Source organism: Equus przewalskii, chromosome 10, assembly GCF_037783145.1.
Source record: "Equus przewalskii isolate Varuska chromosome 10, EquPr2, whole genome shotgun sequence".
In the NCBI taxonomy this organism is placed as follows: Eukaryota; Metazoa; Chordata; class Mammalia; order Perissodactyla; family Equidae; genus Equus; species Equus przewalskii.
Window position 1 is genome coordinate 1,346,523 of NC_091840.1, and position 26,673 is coordinate 1,373,195.

The following is a 26,673-nucleotide window of genomic DNA, read 5'->3' on the forward strand; positions in this document are numbered from 1 at the left end:
TGAGGTCTAACTCAGAACCTCATGCAGGAAACTGAAAGGATGTGGCCATGAAGGTTCATCCCGGCTGGGCAGCTGCTACCCTGCTTCCTTCTCGTCCTCCCTACACGCCCGCCCCCCCTAGGCCCCCAACTGCAGGAGCCTGGTGGTGCCGGACCTCCCCGCACTCAGACCCCTGGGCTGAGGTTCTCTTGAGTACAGGGACCAGCCAGTCCCCCATAGACTTGGGAGGACATGAAAGGCTGGCAGGCTCCCCTTGACGCTGGAATCTGCCCTAGGCCTGCCCAGTGCTCCTGCTGGGTGGCACCCCGAGGGTGGGGACTGCCCACAGCAGCAGCCAGGGAACCACAGCTGGGCCACAGTTGAAGGAGATGCAGGACCTGGGGGTGGGGAAGGCCAGCACCCCCAGAGATACATCCACCCAGGTGCAGTGGGATTGTGGGTCCCACCCACAGCCTGTCTGAGTGGAGGGCCGGTGGGCCCCTGCTCCCTCAGGCCCTGAGGCCCAGCTGTCCAGGCACTCTGAGGTGGGGGACACCCCTGAGGCAGGCTCCAGACTTCCATGACTAGGGCTCAGGCCCTCACTTTGCCTTCCTGCCTCCTAGGAGCCAGCCCTGCCAGAGACCGCAGTTCATGTTCTGAAGGGAACTCAGTCAGCCTCACTGCGGGTGGGGCAGGAGTCAACTGCGAGATTCCGACAGGGAAACGAGAGAACTAGCCTGAGTGTGGGGCCAGGGAGGCCACTGTGGGCTGGGCTCTTGGACAAGGCAGTGGCACTAGGGGAGCCATGGTCCGACCAGCCCCTCCCTTGAGGCAGGGCAGCACCCAGGGCTGCAGGGGAGCCTGCTTGCCCGTGGGTCAGAGCAGCGGTGAACGCAGAGTCCCAGGCATCCGAGGAGCCCGGCTGGCTGCCCCATATCAGATGTGGGATGCTTGCCCACCTCTGGTGTGGGTGGGAGGGCCTCTGGGCAGCCCCTCAACCTGCTGCAATGCCCCCCACCCAGCTTGGCCTGCGCACTCATCCACTTGGCACACTGAGTGAGTCTCCACCTTGGGTTCAGTACTTCCAGGTATTTTGGCTCCAAGAAAGGAGTGACCCCAGGAGCTGCACCTCTTGTAAGGGAGAGCTTTGGCCTCAAAAAACACAGGGTGTGAGGCAGGAGGCCCACCTGGCGTGGGATAGTCAGGGGAGTCTTCTGTAAGGTGGGACCTTTGAGCTGGCTGAGTAGACTTGATAGCTAGTGGGGGGACACAGGCAGCACTTCCCAAGACGATTCAGGAGCTGCATGGACAAAGGAAGGGAGGTGTGGGGTGATGGGAGCAGGGGGTGCCGATGTCAGACATGGAGAACAGCCTTTGGCAGAGCGGGGTGGGAGGCTCTGGAAGGCTTTCAGGATGGGTAAGGCTGGGGGCCCACGCAAACTTGCAGCGGCGTTTCCCAGCAGTGGGTTTGGGGTACTCCTGTGTGGGATGTTTCAGGAGAGCCTGGTGGCCTGAGGAACCGGAGAGCTGTCTGTGCCCAGGACCTGGTCGGGGCAGGGGAGTGTAGCCTGGTGGCAGAGTCCAGGCTTGGAGACTTACAGGTCCCTGCCCCCTCCGACAACCCCCACCCGGTGCCCACGACACTCAGAAGCCAGCTTCACTTCTCTTTTATTCATTTAGCCATTTATTGCCGACATGGGGTGGGCGGTATTGGGCTCCACCTCATGCCTGCCGGGCCTGGGGGTATCTGCGGTGTGCGGCGGGGATGCCCGCGGGAGCCGGCGAAGTCCGGGGGTCCGGGCCGGGCTCAGGGGCTGTGACAGTCTCAGGGGCTGTGACAGTCGGCGGCGCGGAGCGACAGGAAGACGTCCGCCTTGCACTGGAAGGTGGCGCGGCCGTCGGGGAGCCGCTCACAGCTCTGCAGGTTCGGCGCGACGTCCTTGACGCACAGGTTCTGGGGGCGGGAGGAGGCTAAGGGGGGGCCCCGCCCCACCCCCGCCCGCGCCCCCAGCCCCTCGCTCACCCGCGCCCTGCGCCCCCCGTGCCCGCGCTCACGAGGCTCCGCAGGCTGGGGCGCAGCTCCGGGAAGGCGCCGGGCCGGCCCGGGGGTCCCGCGCCCACGCGGGGCTCGGCGCGCCGCGCGTCCGGGGACCTGGGGAGGCTGAACAGCAGCCCCGCGGCGCGGCCCACCGAGTAGAGGCTGGGCCGGGCCGCCGGCTTGTACCACGCGAGGCCGGGCTGCGCCAGCAGCAGGCAGAGCGCCAGGGCGGCAGCCAACAGCATCGCGGGCCGGGCCATGGGGACGGGCGGCGGCGGGGCTTGGAGCCGCGGCAGCCCGCCGCCTTATATCTGCGCGGGGACGGGGCGGGGCGGGCGCGGGGGACCCGTCGGGCCTCCCCATCCCCGAGGAAGAAGCCGCGCTGGGCCAGCGCCCCTCGGCGGGCGCAGGGGCAGATGGGAGGGAGGCTGGGAGGGAGGCGCAGATGGGTCCTGCGCTCGGCAGGGGTCCGACGCCCCCATCCTGCCCACCCCCGCCCGCCTCCCGGTCTCTGGCCCTGGCTGCTTCTGCTGGGAGGGGCGCCCAGGCCCTCCGCGGCCGCTCCCACCGCCATGGGTTGGCCTCAGGGGGAGCAAAGGCAAGCGAGGCTGCACTGACCCCCCCAACCAGTCCGAAGGCGCCCCAGCCCTAAGAGTCACCCCCCAGAGGTCCCAGTGCTCATGAGGCTGGAGAGAGAGCCATTAGCCACACCGTGCATGAGGGACAATTTCTACAGCCTGAAAGGGGAGCTGATCTGAGGGCCACAGCTTCGTTTTTTTGGAGTATTAGCCCTGAACGAACATCTGCTGCCAATCCTTTTTTTTTTTTCGCTGAGGCGAATATTAGCCCTGAGCTAACACCCATGCCCATCTTCCTCTACTTTGTATGTGGGATGCTTACCACAGCATGGCATGGCAAGCAGTGCCATGTCCACACCCGGGATCTGAACCTGTGAACCCCAGGCTGCCAAAGCGGAATATGTGAACTTAAGCGCTGCACCACCAGGCCAGCCCCAAAGGCCACAGCTTCTTGAGGAGCCATCAAAGGCTGGGCCAGCCAGGGGACCATAGTCTGCTTCACACCCAGGGGCGAAGGGTCTACCCACAGGACTGCTACTGGCTGGGGGCCTCTAGGAGGAGGGGGCACGAAGGCCAGGCTTGACCTCTGGAAACTGGACCAAGGGACAGCTGGGCAGAATCAGAGGCTCCTCCCACCCAGCTCTGCCCTGGGTGGGTGCCCTCAGGAGCCTCAGGCCTCCTCTCCAGTCACCCCCAAACACTGGGGCTGGCCCCAGAGGGCAGGAGACAGTTACTGCCCAGCACAAGATCATCCATGGAACACATACTGTGTGCCAGCGTCCAAGAGATGCATCAAGACGCAGGCTCTAACTCAAGCCACAGCCCAGTGGGAAAATGGAGCTGGTGGCAGGGTGGGCAGGATGGCTCACTGGGGATGGCGAGGGGGTGCTCATGGGGAGATGAGGGAGGCAGGCCAGGGGAGAGCGTTTGCAAAGGGCGATGGGGCGACTCTGCCGCCTGGAGGAGGGGTTGGGGAAAGTCATGGGGTCCTAAGAACTTGCAGGGGCTCTGAGCTTCCTGGGAGGCAGAAGCCTGGGCTCAGGGGGTGTGGGGCCTGGCAGGCAGCTGTGTGTCCAGCTCAAGGGGCCCAAGCTGGAACCCAGGAAACAGGGCTGAGGGGTCCAAGTGGCAAGGAAGTAGGAGCAGCCTGTCGGGAGAGGGTGTGTGACCTGGGGCGAGAGCTGTGATCCCCTCTGCAGGTGAGAGCATCTACCCCAAGGAGCAAGGGCTGAGGGCCTGGGAAGTTAGGCTCAGGGTCTGCCGCCCCAGACACAGTCCCGGTGGGCAAGTCCTGTCACAGGAGAGAACTCTCCAGGGAAGGCAGAACTCCAAGGAGGGGAGGCGGGCTGGGTGCAGGCCAGGATGAGATCAGGAGACCCCGGGAAGCCTCAGGCCTGCCAGGCCACCCAGTGGGGTCCTCTGCAGTGGCCATGGCCCACCTCCCAGCGAGGGTCGTCTTCCCTGCTGGGCTGAGAGCTTCTCGTGACTCCCCAGATCCAGACACACTGTAGACACGGAGGCTCCAAGAGTAGAGCAGCAGCCAGAACCCAATGGCCACGTGGAACTTTGTGTGCAGGGCTGATGGCAGGACCCAGGAAGCTGAGCCTGGGCTGCCAGCCCTGCCCTGGCAGGTGATATCAGCCATTAGGCTCACTCAGGCACCCCTCCTCCCACCCACGCTCCCCAAATGTTCTGGTCACACTGTGTCTTCCTTTAGATGTCCCTTCTAGGACAGATATCAGCATGGGGGCCCTGGCAGCTGGGTTTCTGGGCAAGGAGGACGTGATGTCCAGGTTCAGTGAGGAAGAGAGTCCCCAGGGCCTCCTTTCCTCTAGACATGATGTCCAGACAGGAAGTAAGATGCCACACAGGGTGCCATACAGGTGACCAGGAGGCCTGTCCCTCCAAGTGGAGTCCAGGATTCTCCCCTGGAGGGTGAGAACAGGACAGTAGTGTAAGAATGTTCAGCAACTGGCCTCCCACTAGGCAGATGGAAGGCGTGACGCGGGGACCAGGCAGGGACCCCAAGGGGAGGAGTCAGGGAGGATGGACTGGAAGGAGCCAGGTGACTCCCTGCAGCTCACAGGGCCACACAGCCTGCAGCCATCTCCATCCAGAAGCTCCCCGAGACCCCCAAGGCTGGGACCACGGTCCCCACAGGGGCCGCCACCCCACAGGAGCTGTGGAGGAAGAGGTGCCCAAAGGAGCCTGCCAAGGGCTGTCCTTCCCTCGGCAGGGGAGACCCCCCGACACCTGGGGGCACACCCAGATGTCACGGACAGCGGTCCTTACGCTAGTGAGTCACAGCCAACAGAGCTGGCCCTCAGCTGGAGCCCAGGAGAAGACAGACAGACGGCCCGCAGCCTCGCACAGCTGGCTCCCACCTGGTCAGGGACAGCCTTCTGGCAGGAGGGACTCTTCACAGTGGCTGCTGGCTATGGCCAGCCAGGGTCCCACAGACCAGAATGAGGGGCGGTTCCCAGGGCCCCAGCCTGGCTTCATCAGGTGAGAGGCCTGCCGACAGTTCCTTCACTTCCCCTGTTGGCAAGAACATACCCCAGGGCCTCAACACCACCATGGCCTTCAAACCACCTAAGCCAGTCAGCCTCCCCCGGGCTCTTCCGGCTGATCTCACACTCCTTCTCCTCTGGAGTTGTGACTCAGGGCCTCGGGCGCGGCACTGAGATGTTTATTCATGAGAGTTTTCATATCAATGCACACTGGCAGCACCAAGAAAACAGGCACCAGATGCCTCCAGCGACTTGGGAGTTTAATGAGTTTCACTTAGTGGATGATAGTGTCAACACTGTGATGGAAAAAGACAAATGCAGCTCTGGTCCTCACATCAACCCTATCCCAGCCCAGAAAGGACCATCCTGGTAGAGACCATGGCCATCCAGTCCCATGGGGGGGACGGGAGTGTCAGGACACCATCTGGGGCGAGGGGAGGGGGCGTCGGGCGCAGCGCTGGCCTCACTCCTTGAATTTCCACTCCTGGCGGCACATGGGGCAGTGTTGCTGCACCTGTTGCGCGTTGAGCCACTTGAGGATACAGTGCATGTGGAAGCAGTGTGAGCACTGGCCCCACACCAGGGGGCAGTCGTCGCCCGGCACCTTGCCTGTGGGAGGGGACAGGAGAGGACCAGGAAGGTCACACAGAGCATGGGACCCCAGAACACAGGCATCGGTACCAGCCCACTGCAGCCTAGGGCAATGTGCACCCAGGGCGGCCAGAGCCCCTCCTGTCTCATGTTTCAGAGAAGACAGAAATCAGAAGTGCTACCACTGACCAGGTCATACAGCCACCCCCACATAAAGACCTGCAATGACCACCCGGGGCTGCTTCAGCTCACTCTGCCCTCCCGGGGCCACAGTCTCCACCTCCTGGCCTCCCAGGGCCTGAGCCCATCCCCAGACACAGTGCAGCTCTGCCACTTGACCTGTCATGCCAAGAGGATTAGGACGTTAATGTGTCCCGGTGCCCACTGAGGGGACACACATCTGAGTAGGGAACTGTTCCTCTTCATCAAGAGGAGGTGGGCTGGGGCCTTGAGATCTACAAGGTTTCCTCCTTAGGCAGCAAGGACCCAGGGCAGGACAAGGAAGTGGGTTGGGGACACTAGCGTTTATGGTCAGCCTGTCAGCAGGTTCTAGCCTGAAAGGGTCCCACGTCCAAGGCACAGGGTACATGCTGCTGGCACTCCATTCCACGTGCCTGGAAATGCTACCTCCATGGAGAGGGCCTGGCACAAAGAGGACACTCCATGCTCCCTGTGATCAAGAGAAACAGTGTCCCCCTGATTTCCAAGAATCTGGAAAACCCCATTACACAGCTGGTGCCAGCAGAGCACCATGACCACCCCCAGACCTTGCGTCAGGGTGCCCATGGGCATGGAGGACTGCAGCCTGTGGCCTCCACCCTCTCCCGGTGCCATCTCCACAGCACTGCCTTGGGGGCCTATCAGGTGCTAGCTGTGGCCAGATGTCACTGGGGCACCAACAGGGACCAGACGGACAAGCCAGGTCCAGGCGAACAGGCAATGCCTTGTCTAGGCAGCAGTTCCATTCAACACATGTCCTAAGTGCAGGTCTGGGAGCTCCTGGAGGACGGAAACTGCCTTCGGACCTCTGTGACCACAGGGCCGAGCCTGGCTGCCTGTAGTCCTGGTCCTCACTCTTGACACCAAACACGACCTGTGATCCTGAAATACGTTAAAAAGGGCCAGCCTGGTGGCACAGCAGTTAAGTTTGCACGTTCTGCTTCGGTGGCCCAGGGTTCGCCAGTTCAGATCTGGGTACAGACCTATGCACTACTTGTCAAGCCATGCTGTGGCAGGCGTCCCACATATAAAGTAGAGGAAGATGGGTACAGATGTTAGTTCAGGGCCAATCTTTCTCAAAAAAAAGAAAAGAAAAAGAAAAAAAAATAACACAGCTGAGCCACAATATAACACTCTCAAATCCCACTTAGCATCTGCTCTGTGCTGAACAAGAAGCTGGGAACCTGGCCGGTGCTCTTGTCCAACCTCATAGTGCTCTGTAGCCTCACCCCACCTTACAGACAGACCAAGGCCACACAACCAACAGGCAGCTGCCACTTCCCGAGGGCAGCACTCCGACCCGGCACCCACAGTGGCTGCCGGGTGGGTGGTGGGTGGTGGGTGTGAGTGCAGGGTCAGAGACGGCATCCTTCAGCGTTTGCTGAAAACATGCCGCTCCTTGCCTGCCTTTAACAGCCCTGCTCCATGGCTGCACATCCACCTCACTGAGTTACAAGGGAGGGCCACCGCTACAACTTTTTATTCCCTTATTTGGGGCAGTTTCTCAATCTTTCTATAACAAAGATGTGACTCCCTTTCTGAAACTTTTATGACAAAACAAACATAAAATTATATACTTAGAAAACACAAAATTGTATACCTCACTTTGCTCCCCGGGGCCATGGGGTGGGGTGAGTAGGACCCTGTGCCAGGAGCCCACATGCTGTGACACCTGGTGTAGATCAGTTCCCTCCCCCCCCCCCCAAACCCCGGGCCTTTCCAACCTCAGCAGAACGCTGGAATCACCCCTATCAAATTAGAGTCCCTTATAAACAGAGGATGGGAAACAATGAACAGGAGCCAGCCAGCCCACCAGTGAGGGTGCCGTAATAGCCCACTGTGAGGGGTCACCAGGTCACCCTGTCCATTTGTGGCAGGGCTCACTTGGATGAAGGAGCCGCTTCATTCTAGTGTCTGCCTGGGGCATCTGATGAGCACAAGAGCACAATGACAGTGACTCATGATGACAGTGACTCATGCAGGGCTTGCTAGTGTCTTGATAGAAGTCTTTTTCAGTTAAAACACCTCTTGGCAAGACTTTTATCCTCAAAGCCCTCTGGACATGGAGCAGATGTATTACAGCTTTAGTCACTCTGGATTTTTCATAGGAATTCAATTTTAGTAAGAGAAACCCAGTGTCACTTAATCTGCATAGAAAGCACGTTATTAGGCTTGTCAAACACTTTGCACATTACAGTTGGGCCACTCTAACTTAATAATCAGCAGGTCCAAAGATCAGACTCCAAGCCTCCTACTCTCTCTAGCCAACAGGCCTGCTTCAGCAAAAGCTGAGCACACCCACAACTCGGAGACGCCCAGCCCCAGGCCCCGCTGGAAAGGTGAGGCTGGGCTCAGCAGGCCCTGTGCGGGCCCACGGGTGCTATCTTTAACACGCAGGCTCACTCGCCCACACTGGGCTGAGGACATGGCCACAGACATGCTTTCGAGGAGTTTTCTTTTCATAAAGTAACAATCTGTTGCTTAGGAAGCTGCAAGCATTTGTCACTTTAGGCTCCCACAGCCTTTGCTGTACCCTCAGGAAGGGCAATTTAAAAGAGATCAGATGAGGGGTCAGCCCAGTGGCGCAGCAGTTAAGTTTGCATGTTCCACTTTGGTGGCCCAGGGTTCCCCGGTTCAGATCCTGGGTGTGGACCTACCCACCACTCATCAAGCCATGCTGTGGCAGACGTCTCAGATATAAAGTAGAGGAAGATGGGCACGGATGTTAGCTCAGGGCCAGTCTTCCTCAGCAAAAAGAGGAGGATTGGCAGCAGACGTTAGCTCAGGGCTAATCTTCCTCAAAAAATAAATAAATGAATAATAAAATAAATCAGATGAGACAGACCTTGTGCATAGCTATTCTCATTAGCTACTAAATAAGATCTGATCAAGTAGAGCTAATCAATGATTTCGTAAGGTTACATCCCACTTGTTTGACTAAATCAGGATGGATTAAATTCTGGGTAATGAGATTTCCTTTCAGCAAGGCAGACGTAAAGACTAAGTCTAGAATAAAACAGCATTTGCACTAAAATTCAATGGTTTGAATTTCACTGTAAGAAGCAAAGCCCTATGATCATTCTGGGCATTCACCTGGCCCCAAAAACCAGGCCTGGTCACCCCCAGGGCAGCGCAGAGCTCCGCAGCACTCTCCGAGCCCACCTTCCTCTGGGACCACCCTCGATCCTGCTTCATTTTTACTTAGGTCTGACCGCAAACTAAATTCACAGGTGCAAAAATCTGCTTCTGACCTGAATATGTAATCAAACATTCCTAGTTCACAGAACATACTAGGGACAAAAGAACAATGCAAAGGACATCGCAGGAAAGAAACTGATAATGCTTGAAGGTAGGTGTTCTGCAAGACAACACACCAAATTTCTGAGAGTCAGGTGTCTTGAAAAAAAGCGAGAGGCAGAAGAAAGATGTCCTAGACTAAACAGCTAAGGGACAGAGCAACCAAATGGGACGTCCAGGCTCACACCACCCAAGAATGAAGACATGTGGGGACAACTGGAAAATCTGAACAAGGACTAGGAATGGGGGGTGACACTAAGGAAGTGAGTGTCATGTTGTCTGATATGACGACAGAGCTGGGTAAAAAGTTGGCATTACATTTAGAGATACAGCTGAAGTGAGTGGGGAGAGGTGTCAATTATTGTTTACTTTAAAAAAATTCAGCAAAGACATGAAGCAAATATGGAAACATGTTACTTATTCATTGTCCCCCCCCCTTTTTTTGGTGAGAAGATTGGCCCTGAGCTAACATCTGTGCCAGTCTTCCTCCACTTTATATATGGCTCACTGCCACAACAGGGCTCATGTAGGTCTGTGCCTGGGATCTGAACCCACGAACCTGGGCCACAGACGGGAGCGCAGGAACCTAACCACGCTGCCACCGGCCTGTCCCATTGTTTGTCCCATTGTTAGTCTACGTGTCGGATGGCGGGTGGGGGGGAGTCGTCCTTATAATGTTCCATTTTTCTGTTCGCTTGAGAATTTTCAAAGAAAAAGCTTCACACTGTTTTTGCACCATGCGTTTCATAGCCGAGTCTGATCACGAGAAAAGGCTGGGCCTTTTTTTTTTTTTTTTACACAGAACTTTTCATGGAGTCTTTATACAAACATAGGCCCAAACTGCCTGGCTTTTGTCTGTCAACTTTTCTCGAAAGAAGGAAAACCAAAACCCAAGGACTTTGTGCAGATTATTTCCGGGCAGACGCTGGGGCCGGGCGAGCAGGCGGAGCTCAGAGGGAGCGGGCACAGGGGGCACTCACAGTCCGGGCAGCAGCCATTGAAGGCCATCCGGCAGATGCCGCAGTTCTCGTCGTTGGCCACCCAGAGCCAAGTGGCCACGCCGTTCCAGCACTTAATCTTCACCTTCATGGCGGCGGGGCCTGTGGGCGAGGGAACAGAGCACCTGGCTACACGGAGCCTGCAGAGCTCAGCGCCTCCGCACCCAAGGACGGGCGCCGCCCGGAGCCCGGGGGTCTGCGCCCGCGGGGCCCGCCGTGGGAGCCCCGAGAACCCGGCGGCAGCCGAGAGCCGCGCCCCGCGCGGGGCTGGCCGCACGCTGCGCCCGAAGCCCACGGGGGCGCGCCGGCTTCTGGAGGAACGAGAACGGGCGCCCGGCGCCTTCCAAAGGGCTGGACTACGCGCGGCGACAGACGGACAGCGACCCCGCCAGCCAGGGCCCGGGAAACCACCCCGCGCGCGGCCCGCGCCCACGCCGGGCTCGCCCCAGGCGGGCAGCCCCGCTACCCCGGCCGTGCAGCCCGCGCGACCCGCACCGCCGGGAGAGGAGGGGACGGGGAGGGGCGGCGCCCGGCCCCGCCCCAACGGCCGCGCCGCGCTCCGCCCCGTGCCCTCGCACCTCCGCGGCCGGCTCGCGCGCCGCCCCGCCCGCCTTCCGTTGGCTGCGCCGGCGCCCGCGCGGGAAGGTATAAAAACCACCGCGGCCTCCGCCCGGCACCTTACAGCGGCACCCCTCAAGCGCCGCGCCCGAGCGCGCACGCGCCGCACCGCCGCCCTGCCGCCGCCCGCCCGCAGCCAATCAGCGGCCGCTCCGAGGACGCGGCACCGGAAGGCTCCGCGCGGCGCCGGAAGTGACGTGCCGGCGTGCTGACGCGCGGGCTCGAGCCGAGGCCGATTCCGCGCCCGCCATGGCCGACAAAATGGACATGTCTCTGGACGACATTATTAAACTGAACCGGAGCCAGCGAGGCGGCCGCGGCGGGGGCCGGGGCCGGGGCCGGGCTGGCTCCCAGGGCGGCCGCGGCGGCGGGGCGCAGGCCGCCGCGCGAGTGAACCGAGGCGGCGGGCCCATCCGGAACCGGCCGGCCATCGCCCGCGGCGCGGCGGGCGGCGGCGGCAGGAACCGGCCGGCGCCCTACAGCAGGGTGAGTGCGGAGGCCGGCCGGCCGCGGCGGGGCGGCGGGGCGGCGCGCGGCGGAGAGGGTGGCCTGCCGGGCCAGGCCGGTGGGCGCGGGCGCCGGGCCGGAGGGCGCGCGGCCGACCGGGCCTGGGAGGCGGAGACCTTGCCGGCCTTTGTCTCGGCTGGGCGCCGGGCCTTGTGGCGCCGGGGCCGAGGGGACGTAGGGCGCGGCCGCACTGGCGGCGAGAAGTTCGTTGGAGAGAACTAAGAGGTTGCGGGGCGTGGGGCCCGGGAGGGTGGGCTGCGGCCCGGCCCGCGCGGGCGGGAAGCCGAGGGTTTGCAGCCCCCTCTGGACGCTTTCCTCCGGGCCCCAATCAGGGAGGGTCTTGCCGTGACCGTGAGCGCGCGAGAGAACCCTGGACTGAGACTCATGGGTCTATTTCTCTTTTGGTATTTTCTTTCTCCTTCAGCCGAAACAACTTCCTGACAAATGGCAACACGACCTTTTCGACAGCGGATTTGGGGGTGGTGCCGGCGTGGAGACGGGTGGGAAACTGTTGGTGTCAAATCTGGACTTTGGAGTGTCTGATGCTGATATTCAGGTAAGGGTCTGGAGCTTCTCGGTGAGCAGTTCACCGTGCACAGAATCGGTCGTGTTGTTTGGGATGTGGCCCTGAGTTTCCTCCCACCTTAGGACAGTGAGTCCTCCCAGGCACCCAAGGGCTAGCTGCTGTCCCCTGTAAGGGGCTGCGGGAGTGCAAAGCAGAAGTCATGCCAGAGTTGAAAGTCCATGAGTAGGTCTGTTTGTGGTGGGAGACAGGCCCCCCAGCTTACTCTGAGGAGTCGCTGCTCCTCCTGACGAAGATGTGTTCTGTGAGTGGAAATCCTCTGCCAGGGCTCCCAGTTTCTAACGGGAAAAGATTGGTTGAATGTGAGTGGTTTCTGGGTTAACTGACACAGCTAAGCTGCTTGTTTTCTTTTGTTTTGTACCTATTTGTCGGAAGGAGAAAGAACTCCTTTTATAGAACTGGAGAAGTACAGAAGCAGGATGGTGCTGGTCATCTTTCCGGCTGTTTGCCTTGAGCCCTGTGTCTTGTACAGGACTTGTGTCATGTTGTCTCGCTTATCACCATTCCCTCTGGGTCTTGTTAGTGGCATGGTTCTCAAACCCATCTTTGGTTGAAGCCCTTCTTCTCCTTTTTTTTTTTTGTATTAACGTTGATTGAACCCCAAAAGCATTTAAACTTCTTTTCTGATTTAGTAACAGCATCTTGGGGGTCAGTCTTGGAGATGGCTGGGTCAGGGTGCTGGGCCTTCCTGGGTTCAGTTTCCCAGAGCCCAGCCGATTGATTTTACCGTGGGAGGACAGAGCAAGGCTGGTGAGCACTCACAGTGTCTCAACACTTTTTTTAAGGTGGTTTCTGGCATCCACTGGAAACCGCTTTTGGTGAACTCCACTTCCCGCTGTGTGCCTGCGGCCGGAGTAGCCCCACACTCTGGGTTCCCTCTCCAACTCCCAGCCTGCCTGAGGTCAGGGCAGTTTCCATGGCAGCGCTTGACTTCAGACTTTGCCGCAGGCTTGAGTAGGAGGAGAGGGAAAGGTGAGCCAGAATCTGCCCTGGGGGAGGGGCTGGGTCAGGGCGAATCAGCGGGCCCTTTGAGCTGGTCCACATGTCAGATAGCATCCCTTGCTCTGTGATCTTGGCCTTTGCTGTTTCTTGGCACAGTCCTTGAGCGTGTTGTAAATTTTCCTTTGTTGAAGAAGATAGTGACTTAATTTTGTGCCCTTCACTGGTGGGCTTTGTGATCCTTTACCTGCATCACGGTACAGGTATCAGGTCCCCAAGGTGGCAGGAGCCCTCAGGCCTAGCTGCTCTTGGAAATTGCTGTCCCGCCTGCCCCATCCCTTCCCCCAGTTCCCACTACCACTGCCCTGCCCCCCATACGTATGTCTGCCTCCCAGGGAGATATCCCCAAAGCAGCTCCCACTTCCAGGGACTGTCCCTGGGCCACCAGAAAGAAAACAGTTTCGCTAACAGCTGCTCTTTCCCATTCCCAGGAGCTCTTTGCTGAATTTGGGACACTGAAGAAGGCGGCCGTGCACTATGATCGCTCAGGCCGCAGTTTAGGAACAGCTGACGTGCACTTTGAACGGAAGGCAGATGCCCTGAAAGCTATGAAACAGTACAACGGTGTCCCTCTAGATGGTGCGTTTGGGGTTGGCCCAGGAAGGCTGAAGGGCTGTATCTAGTTTGTGGAATTTGGGGCTGGCGCCTGTCCATGCAGGAATGTGACTTACTCCTGTGGCTGAGGACACTTTGCATTCGCCCCTTTGTCTCTTTCTTCCATTCTGCCACCTCTCATGCTGCCCCACACATCTGGACCAACCTCTTGTGAACCCCCATCCAGCAAGCTACATCCCTCCCCTCCTTCAGCTCCTTCCGGAAGATTCACTTCTGTGAAGCCTTCTCAGAACCGCCATAGTACAACCTCTGAGTGCGGGGCTGTAGTCGTAAAGACACAGGTACCAGTTCTTCTTCCCTCAGGTCACCCACACCTTTCCACTTGTGAGCACCCCGGACACCTGAGCAGACATCCGCCTCAGCCACACTGAGAAGGAGCGAGGTGTTGGTGGGGTTGTCATTGGTGCCATCTTGTTCTGCCAGCAGTATCTTCAGGATGTGTCCCTTGTCAGGAGCACTTGATGGCGCATAGAGCCTCTTTCCAGTGCTTGCATGGAGAGCAGGGTGTGGTGCCTGCTGGGCAGGTCTCAGTCCTCTGATGGGCACGCACCCTCTTGTACTCTCTGCCACAGGCCGCCCCATGAACATCCAGCTCGTCACGTCGCAGATCGACCCACAGCGGAGACCTGCACAGAGGTGAGCTCTGGGGCCTCGGGGACAGGGTCGGCATGTGGCGTGTGGCCGCTCCTCCTTCAGGCCTCTCCAGTGTGGGACTGAGTCTCCTTTGCTTTGCTAGTGTAAACAGAGGCGGGATGACTAGAAACCGTGGTTCTGGAGGCTTCGGTGGTGGTGGCGGCACCCGGAGAGGAACCCGTGGAGGCAGCCGGGGCAGAGGCAGAGGCACCGGCAGGAGTTCAAAGCAGCAGCTTTCTGCAGAGGAGTTGGACGCCCAGCTGGACGCTTACAATGCGAGAGTAAGTCCCAGACGAGGGCCAGGCCGGGCCGATCAGAACCCAACTAGGGGTGGGACCCCCTTTTGAGTGAGAACCTCTTTTCATCTGTGTTTCAGATGGACACCAGTTAAACAGACCGGCAAATCCGTGCATGGGACAGGACCCAGACGTCTCGTCCGTGCTCCCTCACGGGAGGAGGGTGGCGGACTGGGGCTGTGTGGCCAATGATGGATTTGTTTCTTTTATGTTTTAAAATAGGATTTAAAACTCTTGTAAAGATTTGTTTTTCTTTTTTTTTTTTTTTAAATTCTGAAACAGACCTGTTTTGTACCGAGTTATTTTTGGGATAAATTTTACTGGTTGCTGTTGTGGAGAAGGTGGTGTTTTCACCTTTGCCATAATAAAATAGAAATGTGTGTAGAACTGGAACTGTTTGATTTGTTGCAGTGTTGGGGTCCTTGCCTGGCCAGAACTGGGGAGGGGGCAGCTGGTGTCCTGGTGTGGAGTTGGAGTCAGTGCTTCAGGGGGTGGTGGCTGCTGCTGTCGCATCTCTCTTGCACTGATCCTAACGGCTTCCTCTCTGCCCCGGTAGGTGGGAGGACAGAGAGCAGCAGTCGCTCTGCCTGCAGCCGCCTACTCACTGCCTGCACCACGAGGTGAGGGGCGGGGCGCTTCGTGTTGCTGCCAGATTTCAGATGACCAGGTTAGGCTGTCATTCCCTTCTGGTGCTCTGGTTCTCAGACACTTGGACTCAGCAGTTCTGACTTGCAGCCTAATCCCCTGGTGTTTCTCTCGGTCTGTTTTGTCCAGGAAGGAGTAAGGCGTAAGGGTGTCCTCTTTTCTGAATTGCTCTCTGGTAGAATCGCTAGCGGAGGCTGTAGTGGAGTCTCATCTGACCTGCAGAAAACTGGAGGGACCTGCAGACACGTGTGCCCATCTGGACTCCTCTGAGATGGAATAGAGCAGGCTGGCGACATCACTCGCCTCAGTGCCGGCCTGCCCTGCAGTGTGGTTCAGGAAGGGCCGAGCTCCCTGTCGGAGGCAGGGAATGGAGACCCATCTGTAGTCTCTTTTGGGTCTTGCACTTCCCCTGCTCTGGAGGGCATGCTTGTGGGCTACTCTGTTTAGTCTAAAACCCAGCAGAGCTGAAGGTCCTGGTTCTGTGGCTCAGAAGCACATTCCAGGGCTGGGTGGGAGGGCCGGACTATCTCCTGATGCTAGGTTGGTTAGAAGATGACAATAGCCCTTTGAGAACAGGGACTGTGGGGGGAGCTGAGTCGGGGCAGGGAGCTGCCCCGAGCCTAACAGCTGGGACCAGAGGTGATGGCAATAAGCAAGACGGAGACAGGAGCTCAGGCTCACCTCTCCCAGGAGGCAGCTGCCAAGGCCGCTTCCCTGTTTGGGACAGGGCTAGAGTGAGTCACGAAGGTGGGGTGTGACTAAGGGTGGCCCTTTAATTGTCAGTTACAACACTGGCACTACAGAGCCAGTGGCTGCCACTTGTGCAGCCTGCGCCATGGCAGATACTGATGGAAAGATGAATAAGATGACTCATCTCCGCTCTCAGAGGAGCCCAGTCCAGCAGGGGGAGGGACCGTCAGATGCCCAGCTTTAGTTCTTGTGGCCGAGGCGGGTGGATGTGACAGGTCAGGTTGTCCAGGCAGAGTCAGGCAGTGTCCCTGAGGAGATGGCCTTATGCTGAGCAGGCGCATGCCAGGCCGGCAAACTACCTTCTGGAGAATGTTGACAGCAGAGGTGGTGGGCCGTCTTGCTCCCTGCTGCCCAGAAGCTGGAGAGAACATCTGACTGAGGGGTGAGGTAGGCCCAGGCCAGAGGCCGTAAATCCTGGAACTGATGGCTATGGGGATGGGGAGCCGTGGGGTGGTGACTCAGAGGCATTTGGAGGGATCAGTGACCGGGCTGTAGGGGCTTGTGGGGCAGCGTGAAGAGTGCCTAGCAGGGCTGGGTAGGAGGTATCCTTAGTGGGGAGGAAGCCCCAGGAAGAAAGCAGGTGAAGGGGAGGGTGCCACGCTCAGTATTGGACCTAGGAGGCAGGCGGAGGCACCAGAAATGGGGCAGGCATCTAGATGTGGGCACACATGAGTGTTGCTTTGAGCTGGACATCTTCAATTTGGCAGCTCTTGCCACGTGGACGCTAGTAAAGTGGCAGTGGGTGGTGTGGCCCAGGGAGGGTTGGAGGTGACGGGAGAAGTAGGGAGGAGTGATGTCACAGGAGCTGGGGGCCCAGTTGGGGGAAGGATGACAGTAAGAAAACCCCAGGATTTGGCAAGTGAGTCTAGTGGGGTGTGTGGAACCAGATGCCACCTGGACTCCTTGTGGAGGTGAGCATGACAGCCGGGAGAAAACGCTCCATTGCTCTAAGCTTTAGCTTCCTTATTTGTGGAACAAGGAAAACCTCATTTTACTTCAAGGGCTGGAGGACCATGGAATTTCTTGTCCCTGCTGGGATGCTTTTGAGAGGGAAGAAGGAGGGGGCTGTTGAGCGTGCAGAGATGACATGATGCAGGGCAGACTAGGCGTCCAGTCACCTGCAGGGCGGTCCTGGGCTTCCCTCCGACTGCTGGGAATGAATGAAGGATGAAATAACACTTGGTGGTTTTGCATGTTTTTCTCCTTCACATTCTCTGCTCAGACACCAAATTGCAGGTGGCCAGTCTTCTCCACAGCAGACCAGATGGCCTGGGTTGCCTCGTTTGCTGGGTTAGGCCCACACTTGGAGGCACTCTGCATCCCTTTCCTGCTCTGAGGTCGGAATGGAAGCTCAGTGATGGGTCCAGAAATGGGCATGTGACTCGCTTGGCCTGTGAGTTACTCTTCAGGGTTTTCAAAGGCGCTGAGTAGGCAGCCAGCAGCAGGGAGAAGCCGCGCCCACAGGGACTGGAGCTCCAGGACCTTTGCCTAAGGAGTCGGAGGCGGCTCTTACTGAGCAACCTGGGATGAGAAGGAACAACTCTCCCTTTGTGGATCGTACAGAACCCAGCAAGAGTTAAGGTGCTGCCTTTGCAGAGCGACTGTCACACTCCTCAGAAATCCTTTGGAACCGTGTCACGTGCTATTTTCAGCAGCGGCGGTGTCATCTGAATGAGTATGGTTTTGTTCAACTACGATAGAAATAAGTGTTGAAACGTATGCTCAGAGTGTTTGTCGGTCGCTGGCTGCGGAAATATTCAACAAGTGTTTGTTGAGGGCCTCTGCCTCACACACCGCTGGGTGTTCTGTATAGATCACATTTATCCCCCCAAGAGCTTCGTGAGGTAATCTTGTTATTTTAGAGGTTAAAGGAAATGAAGTTTTTTTACTCATCCAACAAATAAGTGAATGCTGCTCCAGGCCAGGCCCCCTCTCCAGGGGCTGGGGAAGCAGCAGTGAACACCACACAGATCCCTGCCCTCACAGAACGACGTTCCAATGGGGAAGGACGGGGAAAGAACTACAGGACGTCAGGTGGTAATAAGGCCGCGCAGGAAAATAGCCCAGCGTTGAGGAGTGGGAAGGGCCTTGCTAGTGAGGTGGAGGGTGGAGGTGTCTGCCATGGGGGTATTTCGGGGGAAAGCTCAGGCACAAGCCAGGACCCCAGGGTGCCGAGGGTGGAGGGAGCGGATGATGAGGGGCCTTCCAACCTGGCCTCTATGCTGGGCTTTGAAGGAAGGAGCCCTGTGCTGGCATTGATCAGAGGTTCAGCCTGGTGGGAGGGTTGCAGGCCAGCATCTGGAGACTCCATGTGGATGCCTTCCATAGACAACGGCCAAAAAGGCAAAGGTGGTGGAGCGGGCTTTTGCCTTCTGTTTTCATGGTGTATGGAATGTGAAGTGCTTGTTTAAGAAAACTGGTTTTTTAACTGAGAAAATAACGTGTTCATTCGGCACAAAGGGATGATGCTACAAATGGAATCACCTTCCCAGCACCCTCCAGACAAAACCTTGCTTACTTAGCTTTTTAAAAATGAGAGCTTTATTGAGATGTAATTGACATGCCATAAAGTTTACCCATTTAAAGTGTACAATTCAATGATTTTACTCTATTCCCAGAGGCACACATCCACCACCACATTCAAATTCCAGAATATTCTCATCACCCCAAAAAGAAACCCACTAGCAGTCACTCCCCATTCCCCCCTCCCCCAGCCCCTGGCACGCACTAGTCTACTGTGTCTCTGGATCTGCCTCTTCTGACAGTTCACATAACTGGAATTGTACAATATCTGATCTTTTGTGTCTGATTTGTTTAACTTACATCATGTTTTCATGTTTCATCCACTTTATAGCATGAATCAATACTTTAGTCCTTTCCCTGCTGAATATTCTGTGGCAGATATGTCACATTTTCTTTATCTGTGAGTTGATGGGCATGTGGGTAGTTTCCACTTTCTGGCTATTACAGTGATGCTGCTATGAGTGTTTGTGTGCACATTTTTTATGTAAACATATGCTTTCAGTTCTCTTGGAGTAGAATTGCTGGGTTGTAAGGCAACTTTTTGAGGAACCACCAAACTGTTTTCCACGGTGGCTGCACCCTTTTACATTCCCACCAGCAGTGTCTGGGGTTCCACTTTCTCCACATCCTCGCCTACACTTGTTTTTGTTTTAGCCACCCATAGGGTATGAAGTGGTATCTCATTGTGATTGTGCTTGGCAGTTTCTGTTCTTTATAATTTTTTTTTTTTCACCGAGGAAGATTTGTCCTGAGCTAACATCTGTTGCCAGTCTTCCTCTATTTTGTATGCGGGTCACTGCCACAGCATGGCCACTGATGAGTGGTGTAGGTCCACACCCAGGAACCAAACCTGGGCTACTGAAGAGGCTGACACCAAACTTAACCACTAGGCCATGGGCCAACCCATAGTCTTTTTTTGGTGTCTGGATTGAATAATAGTTATCATGGATAAGGCACTCTTCCCTGGGCAGTTTGGAGGACTTTCCTTGGACTAAATGGAATTGAATGTTGTGTTATCACGGCTTCTATCACATTCAACAAACTAGGATCGTAAAAGGTTGATTTGGTGAATGTGATGAATGCCTGTACTCCAGTTTTACAACGATAAGAATCACGTCATCTTTCTCCACATTGCCTTGTATTATTTAAATTCTATACAAATAGTCTCAAAAACTGTAAGATCTTCCGAAATTAATAAAGCTAGCATCCTCCCTTATCTTTTTTGTTAACGTCAGTCTATTTTTCTGTTTAACTGTGAATGTTCTTAAGTGTCATTTTGTAATTTTGGTAATCAGGTTTGTAGAAAAGAAGTGAGAATAGTACCCAGAATTCCTGCATACTCCTCTCCCAGACTCCCTAGATGTTGACATTCCACCCATTCTTTTGTATTCTCTCTGTCTATTTTGGTAACTGATTGAGAGTAAGTTGCAGCCTGATGCTGCTTCACCCCTAAATCCTTCCATGTGTAGTATTTCTTTAAAAACAAGGACATCCTCTCACACGATCAGGCATTAGCATTGACACAACACCATACCTCAACCACATCGCAGTCGGGTTCAGCCAGTTGTCCTGATTGCCTGTGTTGTAAATGCTGCTCCTGGTCCACATGGTCCCCTGCCTTGAGCTAAGATTAAGATGTCTTCACTGTCTTCACCTGGGAGTGCTTTTGCCTCTCCTTGTCTTTCCTGACCTTGACACTTCTGAGGGTCAATCCCATCGGAAATTGTCTCACTTCTGTATGATTAGCCCAGGGTTGTGTATTCGGGGCAAGAATACCACAGATGGGATGTCCCTGTCTCAGTGTGTGCATCCTACTGCATACGTGATGGCAGTCTACCTGTCTTATTGCTGGCGATGTGACCTCACTCAGTGCAGGTGGGAGTGGCCAGGCTTCTCTGCTTAGAGTTTCTGTTCTCCCCTCTGTAATCCATAAATATCTTGCGAGAGAAGCTGAGACTTAGTGAATACCTGTTTCTCAGAGTTTTGCCTGTGACTTTTAGCATCCTGTGTTGCAATAATTATTACTGTGGTATTTAATGGTGACTTTTTACATTTTCCTCACTCCTTCGACATTAGTTGGAATTCTTTCCTAGGAAAGAGCAGTTCCTTCTCCACCATTTATTCAGTTATTTATTTCAGTATGGATGCATGGGCATTTATTTCATTCTACGACTCATAATCTGGTACCTGTTATTTTGTTGCTCAGACTGTCCTAGCTTTGGCCATGGGGAGCTTGTTAGGGTTCCTCCTGCTCCCTTTTGACATGCTGTGTCCTTTTTTTTTTAAAGATTGGCACTGAGCTAACCTCTGTTGCTAATCTTTTATTTTTCCCTTCTCCCCCAATCGCCCCAGCGCGTAGTTGTATATTATAGCTGCAAATCCTTCTGGTTGAGCTATGGGGGACACCGCCTCAGCATGGCCTGACGAGTGGTGCCATGTCTGCACCCAGGATCCGAACCGGTGAAACCCTGGGCCACTGAAGTGGAGCTCACGAACTTAACCACTTGGCCACGGGGCCGGCCCTGCCGTGTCCTTTTTCTAAGCCCTTCCTGACTTTCTGGCACCATGAGAGGCTCCAGGCTCACCTTCTGTTCCCCAGTTCCTTTCATGGAAATGGGAGCTGGGCGCTGGATGTGCTTGTTGCTACTGGGCCCTCAGGACAGGGCCGGGAGATGCATGTCCTAACTCACACATGCACACGTGTGTGTTTATTTCCGTATGTCTCTAGCTGCGTATATGCATGAGAAAAGCCACGAGTTCATGCTGATATCTCTGACTCCAGCCCAGCACCCCAGGACTCGTTCCCGCCTCCCCTTTCCTCCTCTGTGACTTCTGTCTCTGACAGAAAGCAGGCTCTTGTTGCGTGACACTTGCTTATAGGATGTCAGTCCTTGAAGTGTCCACCTAGCCTGCTGTCAGAACTGCCGACCTTGCCCCTGTGAGAAACCTTCACAGACGGTTCTGGACGGAGTCCGTCCGTTCTCCGTTGAGCCACAGAGCAGCCAGTGAAAGTACTGGTTTCCGGAGTCGCTGAGGCGAGGCCTCTTGCGCCCCCTTGTGTGTCATTTGTGTAATTGGTGCTACAGTTAGGTTCTCTCGTTACAGTTTGTATTCCATTGTGGCTTCTAATAATCCTGGTGGCTGGTTGGTTTTTGTTTTGTTTTTTGTAATTTATGTATATTAGTTGTTAAGGAATTATATGTGGTTGTTTACTTTCCATAAATGCTTATATGATTTACATTAATTAGCTATTATTATTAATGAGTCACCTGGGGATCAACTGACCATTTGGGGGAAAATAGCAAGAAATAATACATCACTAAAGATTTTAGGGGCTGGCCCGGTGGCATAGTGGTTAAGTTTGCATGCTCTGCTTTGGCGGCCCAGGGTTCATGGGTTCAGATCCCAACCATGGACCTATACACAGCTCATTGAGCCATGCTATGGCAGCGTCGCACATACAAAATAGAGGAAGATTGGCACAGATGTTAGCTCCAGGTCAATCTTCCTGAGCAAAAAAAAAAAAAAAAAAAATTTTAATGTAAAAATAAAACCATGAGAGTACCAGAAGATAATCTCATTAATTTTAAATACATCAACTTCTCTGTGATCATTTAGCCTAATCTAGGCCAGAGTTCATTTTTATGTTGTCTATGCAGCTTGTAGAAACAAATTATAAAATATTTTAGCATTTTAATTAATTGTAAATTAATATCTATATATAAAAATTAATGTGAACATACTAGTTGTTTTTGTTTTTGTTTTGAGGAAGATTAGCCCTGAGCTAACTGCTGCCAATCCTCTTTTTGCTGAGGAAGACTGGCCCTGAGCTAACATCCGCGCCCATCTTCCTCTACTTTATATTTGGGATGCCTGCCACAGCATGGCTTAGCCATGCAGTGCCATGTCCACACCCGGGATCCGAACCAGCGAACCCCAGGCCGCCAAAGCAGAACATGGGCACTTAACCACTGCGCCACCAGGCCGGCCCCAACGTACTGGTTTTTTTAATGTACAAATTCATTGTAAACAAACCATTCATTGACCGTTAATGATTTCATAGGCTTCATATTTCTTTTTTTTGCCCTTATTGAATATATAAACATCCAAGAGTCCATACTGATACTTAAGAAAAAACATCTAGTGTTTACCTTTGGAAGTTATTTGGGCACTAATTTATTCTAAAAATTGGCAAATAAAAGGAAAGAACCAAACATTTAATCTGTTTTTCTATACAAACTGTATTTTGAAGGAATTTAATAGCTGGTAACTTGAGGTTCTGTTAAAAGAGTTCCAGCTAAGAAATGCACAAGTATTAGAAAATCACCAGCCCTCAGCGCCGCCCAGCTACTGGATGAAAGGTTGCTGGGGCGACTGATGGGGTGGGCTAGCCTATCTCCCAGAGCCCATGCCGCGCCTGCAGGTGGGAGAAGCAGAGACCCCTGGGGTGTCTCAGAGGGAAGCCCACAGGAGCTCTGAGAACTGACCCTGGCCCACCCAGCCGAGATGCACGGAAACGGAAGAGCATGCCACACCACGCCGGAGGATTCAACCGGGCAAATCCAGGAGTGCCCGTGGGCAATTCCTCACCCTCAGGTGTCCTGGTTTCCTCTGCACCTAAGTGCCACAAGCACAGAGGAGAAGATGACTGTGGTGCAATAAGTACGTATTTGACCTTTGCCCCCAGTTTCTGGCACAGAGCTCCTAGATCCCGTATTCCCTGAATGATAGGAGTGTCTTTTGTCCGTAACAAGCCCTTTCAACCATACCTGAGTTTATGGCAATGAGATAACTCTTGGTGGGCCCCTGGATAGTTTCAGGATGAGTGCTGGACACCAGAAGGACAGGCCATGAGTAGAGGGTTGGCACTTTCAGCCCCATCCCCTGACCTCTGGGGAAGAGGAGGGACTGGAGATTGAGTTAATCAGTCGATCATGACTTAATGAAACCATGAAAATCCTGGGGCTGGCCCGGTGGCTGAGTGGTTAAGTTCGTGTGCTCCGCTTCAGCAGCCGGGGGTTCACTGGTTTGGATCCTAGATGCGAACATAACACACCACTCATCAAGCTATGCTGAGGTGGTGTCCCACACAGAAGAACTAGAAGGATAGACAACTATGTACTGGGGCTTTAGGGAGAAAAAAGAAAAAAAGTAAAAGGAGGATTGGCAACAGATGTTGTTAACTCAGGGCCAATCTTCCTCCCCTACCCCCAAAAAAAGCATACTTTTTTTTCCCCCGAGGATGATTAGTCCTGAGCTAACTGCTGCCAATCCTCCTCTTTGCTGAGGAAGACTGGCCCTGAGCTAACATCTGTGCCCATCTTCCTCTACTTTATATGTGGGATGCCTACCACAGCATGGCTTGCCAAGTGGTGCCTTGTCTGCACCTGGGATCTGAACCAGCGAACCCCGGGCCACTGAAGCGGAACGTGCACACTTAACTGCTGCGCCACCGGGCCAGCCCCAACAATGGGGTTTTGAAGAACTTCCGGGTTGGTACACATTGAGGTGCTGGGAGGGTGTCGTACCTGGAGGGGCGTGGAAGCTCCATGTACCCCCCACCCCATACCTTACCCTATGTGTCTCATGCCTTTGGCTGTTCCTGAGTTGTATCCTTTATAATAAACCAGTAATCGTAAGTAAAGAGGTTTCCTGAGTTCTGAGAGTTGTTTTAGGGAATTATAAAGCCTGAGGGGGCGGTCATGGGAACCCTCACATTTGTAGTCTGTTGGCACAAATGTGCGTAGCCTGGGTACCCCACTTGTGGCTGGCGTCTGAAGTAGGGGCAGTTTTGTGGGGCTGAGCCCGCAGCCTGCAGGGTTTGGGCTAACTCCAGATAGCATCAGAATTTCATTGAACTGTGGGACCCCCACTTGGTTTCGGAGAGTTGGCTAGTGTGAGAAAAAAACTTCTCAGCAGCACATGGTCTGAGCGCGTGGTGTGGACTCCACCTGGATCCCGGTGCAGATAAACCAACTGGAACAATAGTTTTGAGATTGGGGAGAATTGATGATGGACTATTAGATAATTCCAAGAAAGCACTGTTAATTTTGGTAGGTACGTTAGTGGTATTGTTATGTTAAAAATAAGAGTCCCTATCTTTGCAGGTGAAATGGAAAAAGCAGCAGCTCAAATGAAGACGAGAGCAGGGAGGGCTTTTAAAAACATATGTAGGCGCCGCCCCGTGACCTAGTGGTTAAGTTCCAATGCTCTGCTTCAGCGGCCCAGGGTTTTGCCAGTTAGAATCCTGGACACAGACATGGCACTACTCATTAAGCCATGCTGAGGCGGCGTCCCACATGCCACAACTAGAAGGACCCACAACTAAAAAGACACAACTATGTACCAGGGGGCTTTGGGAGAAAAAGGAAAAATAAAATCTTAAAAAAAAAATGTTGGGGCTGGCCCCGTGGCCGAGTGGTTAAGTTCGCGCGCTCCGCTGCAGGCGGCCCAATGTTTCGTTGGTTCGAATCCTGGGCGCAGACATGGCACTGCTCATCACACCACGCTGAGGCAGCATCCCACATGCCACAACTAGAAGGACCCACAACGAAGAATATAAAACTATGTACTGGGGGCCTTTGGGGAGAAAAAGGAAAAAATAAAATCTTTAAAAAAAAATGTATGTAAATCAAACTGATGCGGGCTTGGTGAACTGAGGGGTTGAAAGAGACATTTCTTGGACTCTCAAGGTCTGGTAGTAGTGCTCCTTTATTCAGAGAATAGCATGGCGACAGGACCCATGGGCAGTGAAGAGTTGCAGTGGGTTGAGGGTAGGGCTAAATTTATAAGGCATGGGTATGTGGGTTATTTCTTTACAAAACAAAGGAAAGATCATGTAAAAAAAAAAAAAAGTCATTAAAATGGTATCAGTGCAGGTGGGGTCTGGTTGTCCTGTGGTCCTATTCACTTTAGATATGAATCAGGTCAGGACATCCTATACTTCCAGGAGGATGATATAGATCGGCATGTAGGCCAGAACACCTTGGGCTTCTCTCCCTGGGGCAGCCTTGATCCTTATCAACACTACCATTCAGTGGCCTGGCGTTAGCCGGTTTGGATCCTGGGTGTGGACATGGCGCTGCTTGGCAAAAGCCATGCTGTGGTAGGCGTCCCACGTATAAAGTGGAGGTAGATGGGCATGGATGTTAGCTCAGGGCCAGTCTTTCTCAGCAAAAAGAGGAGAATTGGCAGCAGTAAGCGTAGGGCTAATCTTCCTCAAAAAAAAAAAGAGGGGGGCTGGCCCGGTGGCACAGCGGTTGTGTTCGCATGTTCTGCTTCAGCACCCTGGGGTTCACTGGTTCGGATCCCAGGTGCGGACATGGCACCACTTGGCAAGCCATGCTGTGGTAGGCGTCCCACATATAAAGTAGAGGAAGATGGGCACAGATGTTAGCTCAGGGCGAGTCTTCCTCAGCAAAAAGAAGAGGATTGGCAGTAGTTAGCTCAGGGCTAATCTTCCTAAAAAAAAAAAAAAAGATTGTGATATTAAGGATAAGCATATAAGATCAATGGAACAGAATTAAGAGTCCAGAAATATACTGTTAAGTTTATGGTGAATAAATTTTCAACAAAGGTGACCAGACAGTTCATTGGGGAAAATCATTGGTCTTTTCAACAAGTGCTGGCACAACTGGATATTCCTACACACAAAAAAAATGATCTTTGACTCAACTCATTCCATACACAGAAATCTCAAAATGGATTGTAGACCTAATGGAAGCTGAAATTATAAAACTAATAGAAGAAAATCTTTACAATTTTGACTTAGGCAAAGAGTTCTTAGACACAACACCAAAAGCATGAAATAAAACCCTGCTAAGTTAGATTTCACTAAAATAAAAGGGTTTGCCCTTCAAAAGACACCATTAAGAAAATGAAGGTAAAGGGGCCGGCCCATGGCCGAGTGGTTAAGTTCGCTGGCCGAGTGGTTCAGTTCGTGCGCTCTGCTTCGGTGGCCCAGAGACATGGCACCGCTCGTCAGGCCGCGTTGAGGTGGCATCCCACATGCCACAACGAGAAGGATCTGCAACTAAGATATACAACTGTGTGGGGCGGGGAGGCGTGGATTGGGGGAGATAAAGCAAAAAAAAAAAAGATTGGCAACAGTTGTTAGCTCAGGTACCAATCTTTAAAAAAAAAAAAAAGAAAATGAAAGTAAAGCTACAGAGAATATTTACAAACTATCTATCTGATAAAGGACTTGTATCCAGGACATACAAGTACCCTTGCAACTGAATAAGGCAACCCAGTTTAAAAATGGGCAAAAGACTGAAATAGATGTTTTACCAAAG

General features: G+C 54.3%; 3 protein-coding genes across 4 annotated transcripts; 1 reads left to right on the plus strand and 2 right to left on the minus strand.

The window, feature by feature from the left end:
- Window positions 1-1,630: 1,630 nt before the first annotated feature.
- Window positions 1,631-2,423, minus strand: NPB (neuropeptide B). The gene is made up of 2 exons (XM_070561313.1): window positions 2,035-2,423; window positions 1,631-1,933 (listed from the first exon to the last, which is right to left on the minus strand). Exons 1-2 carry the CDS (start codon window positions 2,275-2,277, stop codon window positions 1,805-1,807), a joined length of 372 nt encoding a protein of 123 aa, XP_070417414.1. The 5' UTR covers window positions 2,278-2,423; the 3' UTR covers window positions 1,631-1,804.
- A 2,921-nt stretch (window positions 2,424-5,344) lies between these two features.
- Window positions 5,345-11,022, minus strand: ANAPC11 (anaphase promoting complex subunit 11). 2 transcript variants are annotated; one of them, XM_070561314.1, is made up of 3 exons: window positions 10,789-11,022; window positions 10,193-10,312; window positions 5,345-5,714 (listed from the first exon to the last, which is right to left on the minus strand). In XM_070561314.1, exons 2-3 carry the CDS (start codon window positions 10,299-10,301, stop codon window positions 5,569-5,571), a joined length of 255 nt encoding a protein of 84 aa, XP_070417415.1. In that variant the 5' UTR covers window positions 10,302-10,312; window positions 10,789-11,022; the 3' UTR covers window positions 5,345-5,568. The 2 variants fall into 2 exon arrangements, with proteins under 2 accessions (XP_070417415.1, XP_008518629.1); XM_008520407.2 differs by lacking the exon at window positions 10,789-11,022 and having other exon boundaries at window positions 10,193-10,710.
- Window positions 11,023-11,034: 12 nt separating this feature from the next.
- On the plus strand, window positions 11,035-14,848 carry ALYREF (Aly/REF export factor). The gene is made up of 6 exons (XM_070561312.1): window positions 11,035-11,314; window positions 11,760-11,891; window positions 13,349-13,496; window positions 14,105-14,168; window positions 14,269-14,446; window positions 14,542-14,848. Exons 1-6 carry the CDS (start codon window positions 11,078-11,080, stop codon window positions 14,554-14,556), a joined length of 774 nt encoding a protein of 257 aa, XP_070417413.1. The 5' UTR covers window positions 11,035-11,077; the 3' UTR covers window positions 14,557-14,848.
- Window positions 14,849-26,673: the final 11,825 nt, after the last annotated feature.

What these genes read in the sequence shown, in the direction of transcription:
- ALYREF (XM_070561312.1), top strand. Translation starts at nt 11,078, where the DNA reads ATGGCCGACAAAATGGACATGTCTCTGGACGACATTATTAAACTGAAC. An exon ending in CAACGGTGTCCCTCTAGATG is followed by an intron (nt 13,497 to 14,104) that starts GTGCGTTTGGGG and finishes TCTCTGCCACAG; the next exon opens with GCCGCCCCATGAACATCCAG. An exon ending in CAGCGGAGACCTGCACAGAG is followed by an intron (nt 14,169 to 14,268) that starts GTGAGCTCTGGG and finishes TTGCTTTGCTAG; the next exon opens with TGTAAACAGAGGCGGGATGA.
- ANAPC11 (XM_070561314.1), bottom strand. Translation starts at nt 10,301, where the DNA reads ATGAAGGTGAAGATTAAGTGCTGGAACGGCGTGGCCACTTGGCTCTGG. An exon ending in CAATGGCTGCTGCCCGGACT is followed by an intron (nt 5,715 to 10,192) that starts GTGAGTGCCCCC and finishes CCCCTCCCACAG; the next exon opens with GCAAGGTGCCGGGCGACGAC.
- NPB (XM_070561313.1), bottom strand. Translation starts at nt 2,277, where the DNA reads ATGGCCCGGCCCGCGATGCTGTTGGCTGCCGCCCTGGCGCTCTGCCTG. An exon ending in GCCCCAGCCTGCGGAGCCTC is followed by an intron (nt 1,934 to 2,034) that starts GTGAGCGCGGGC and finishes TCCCGCCCCCAG; the next exon opens with AACCTGTGCGTCAAGGACGT.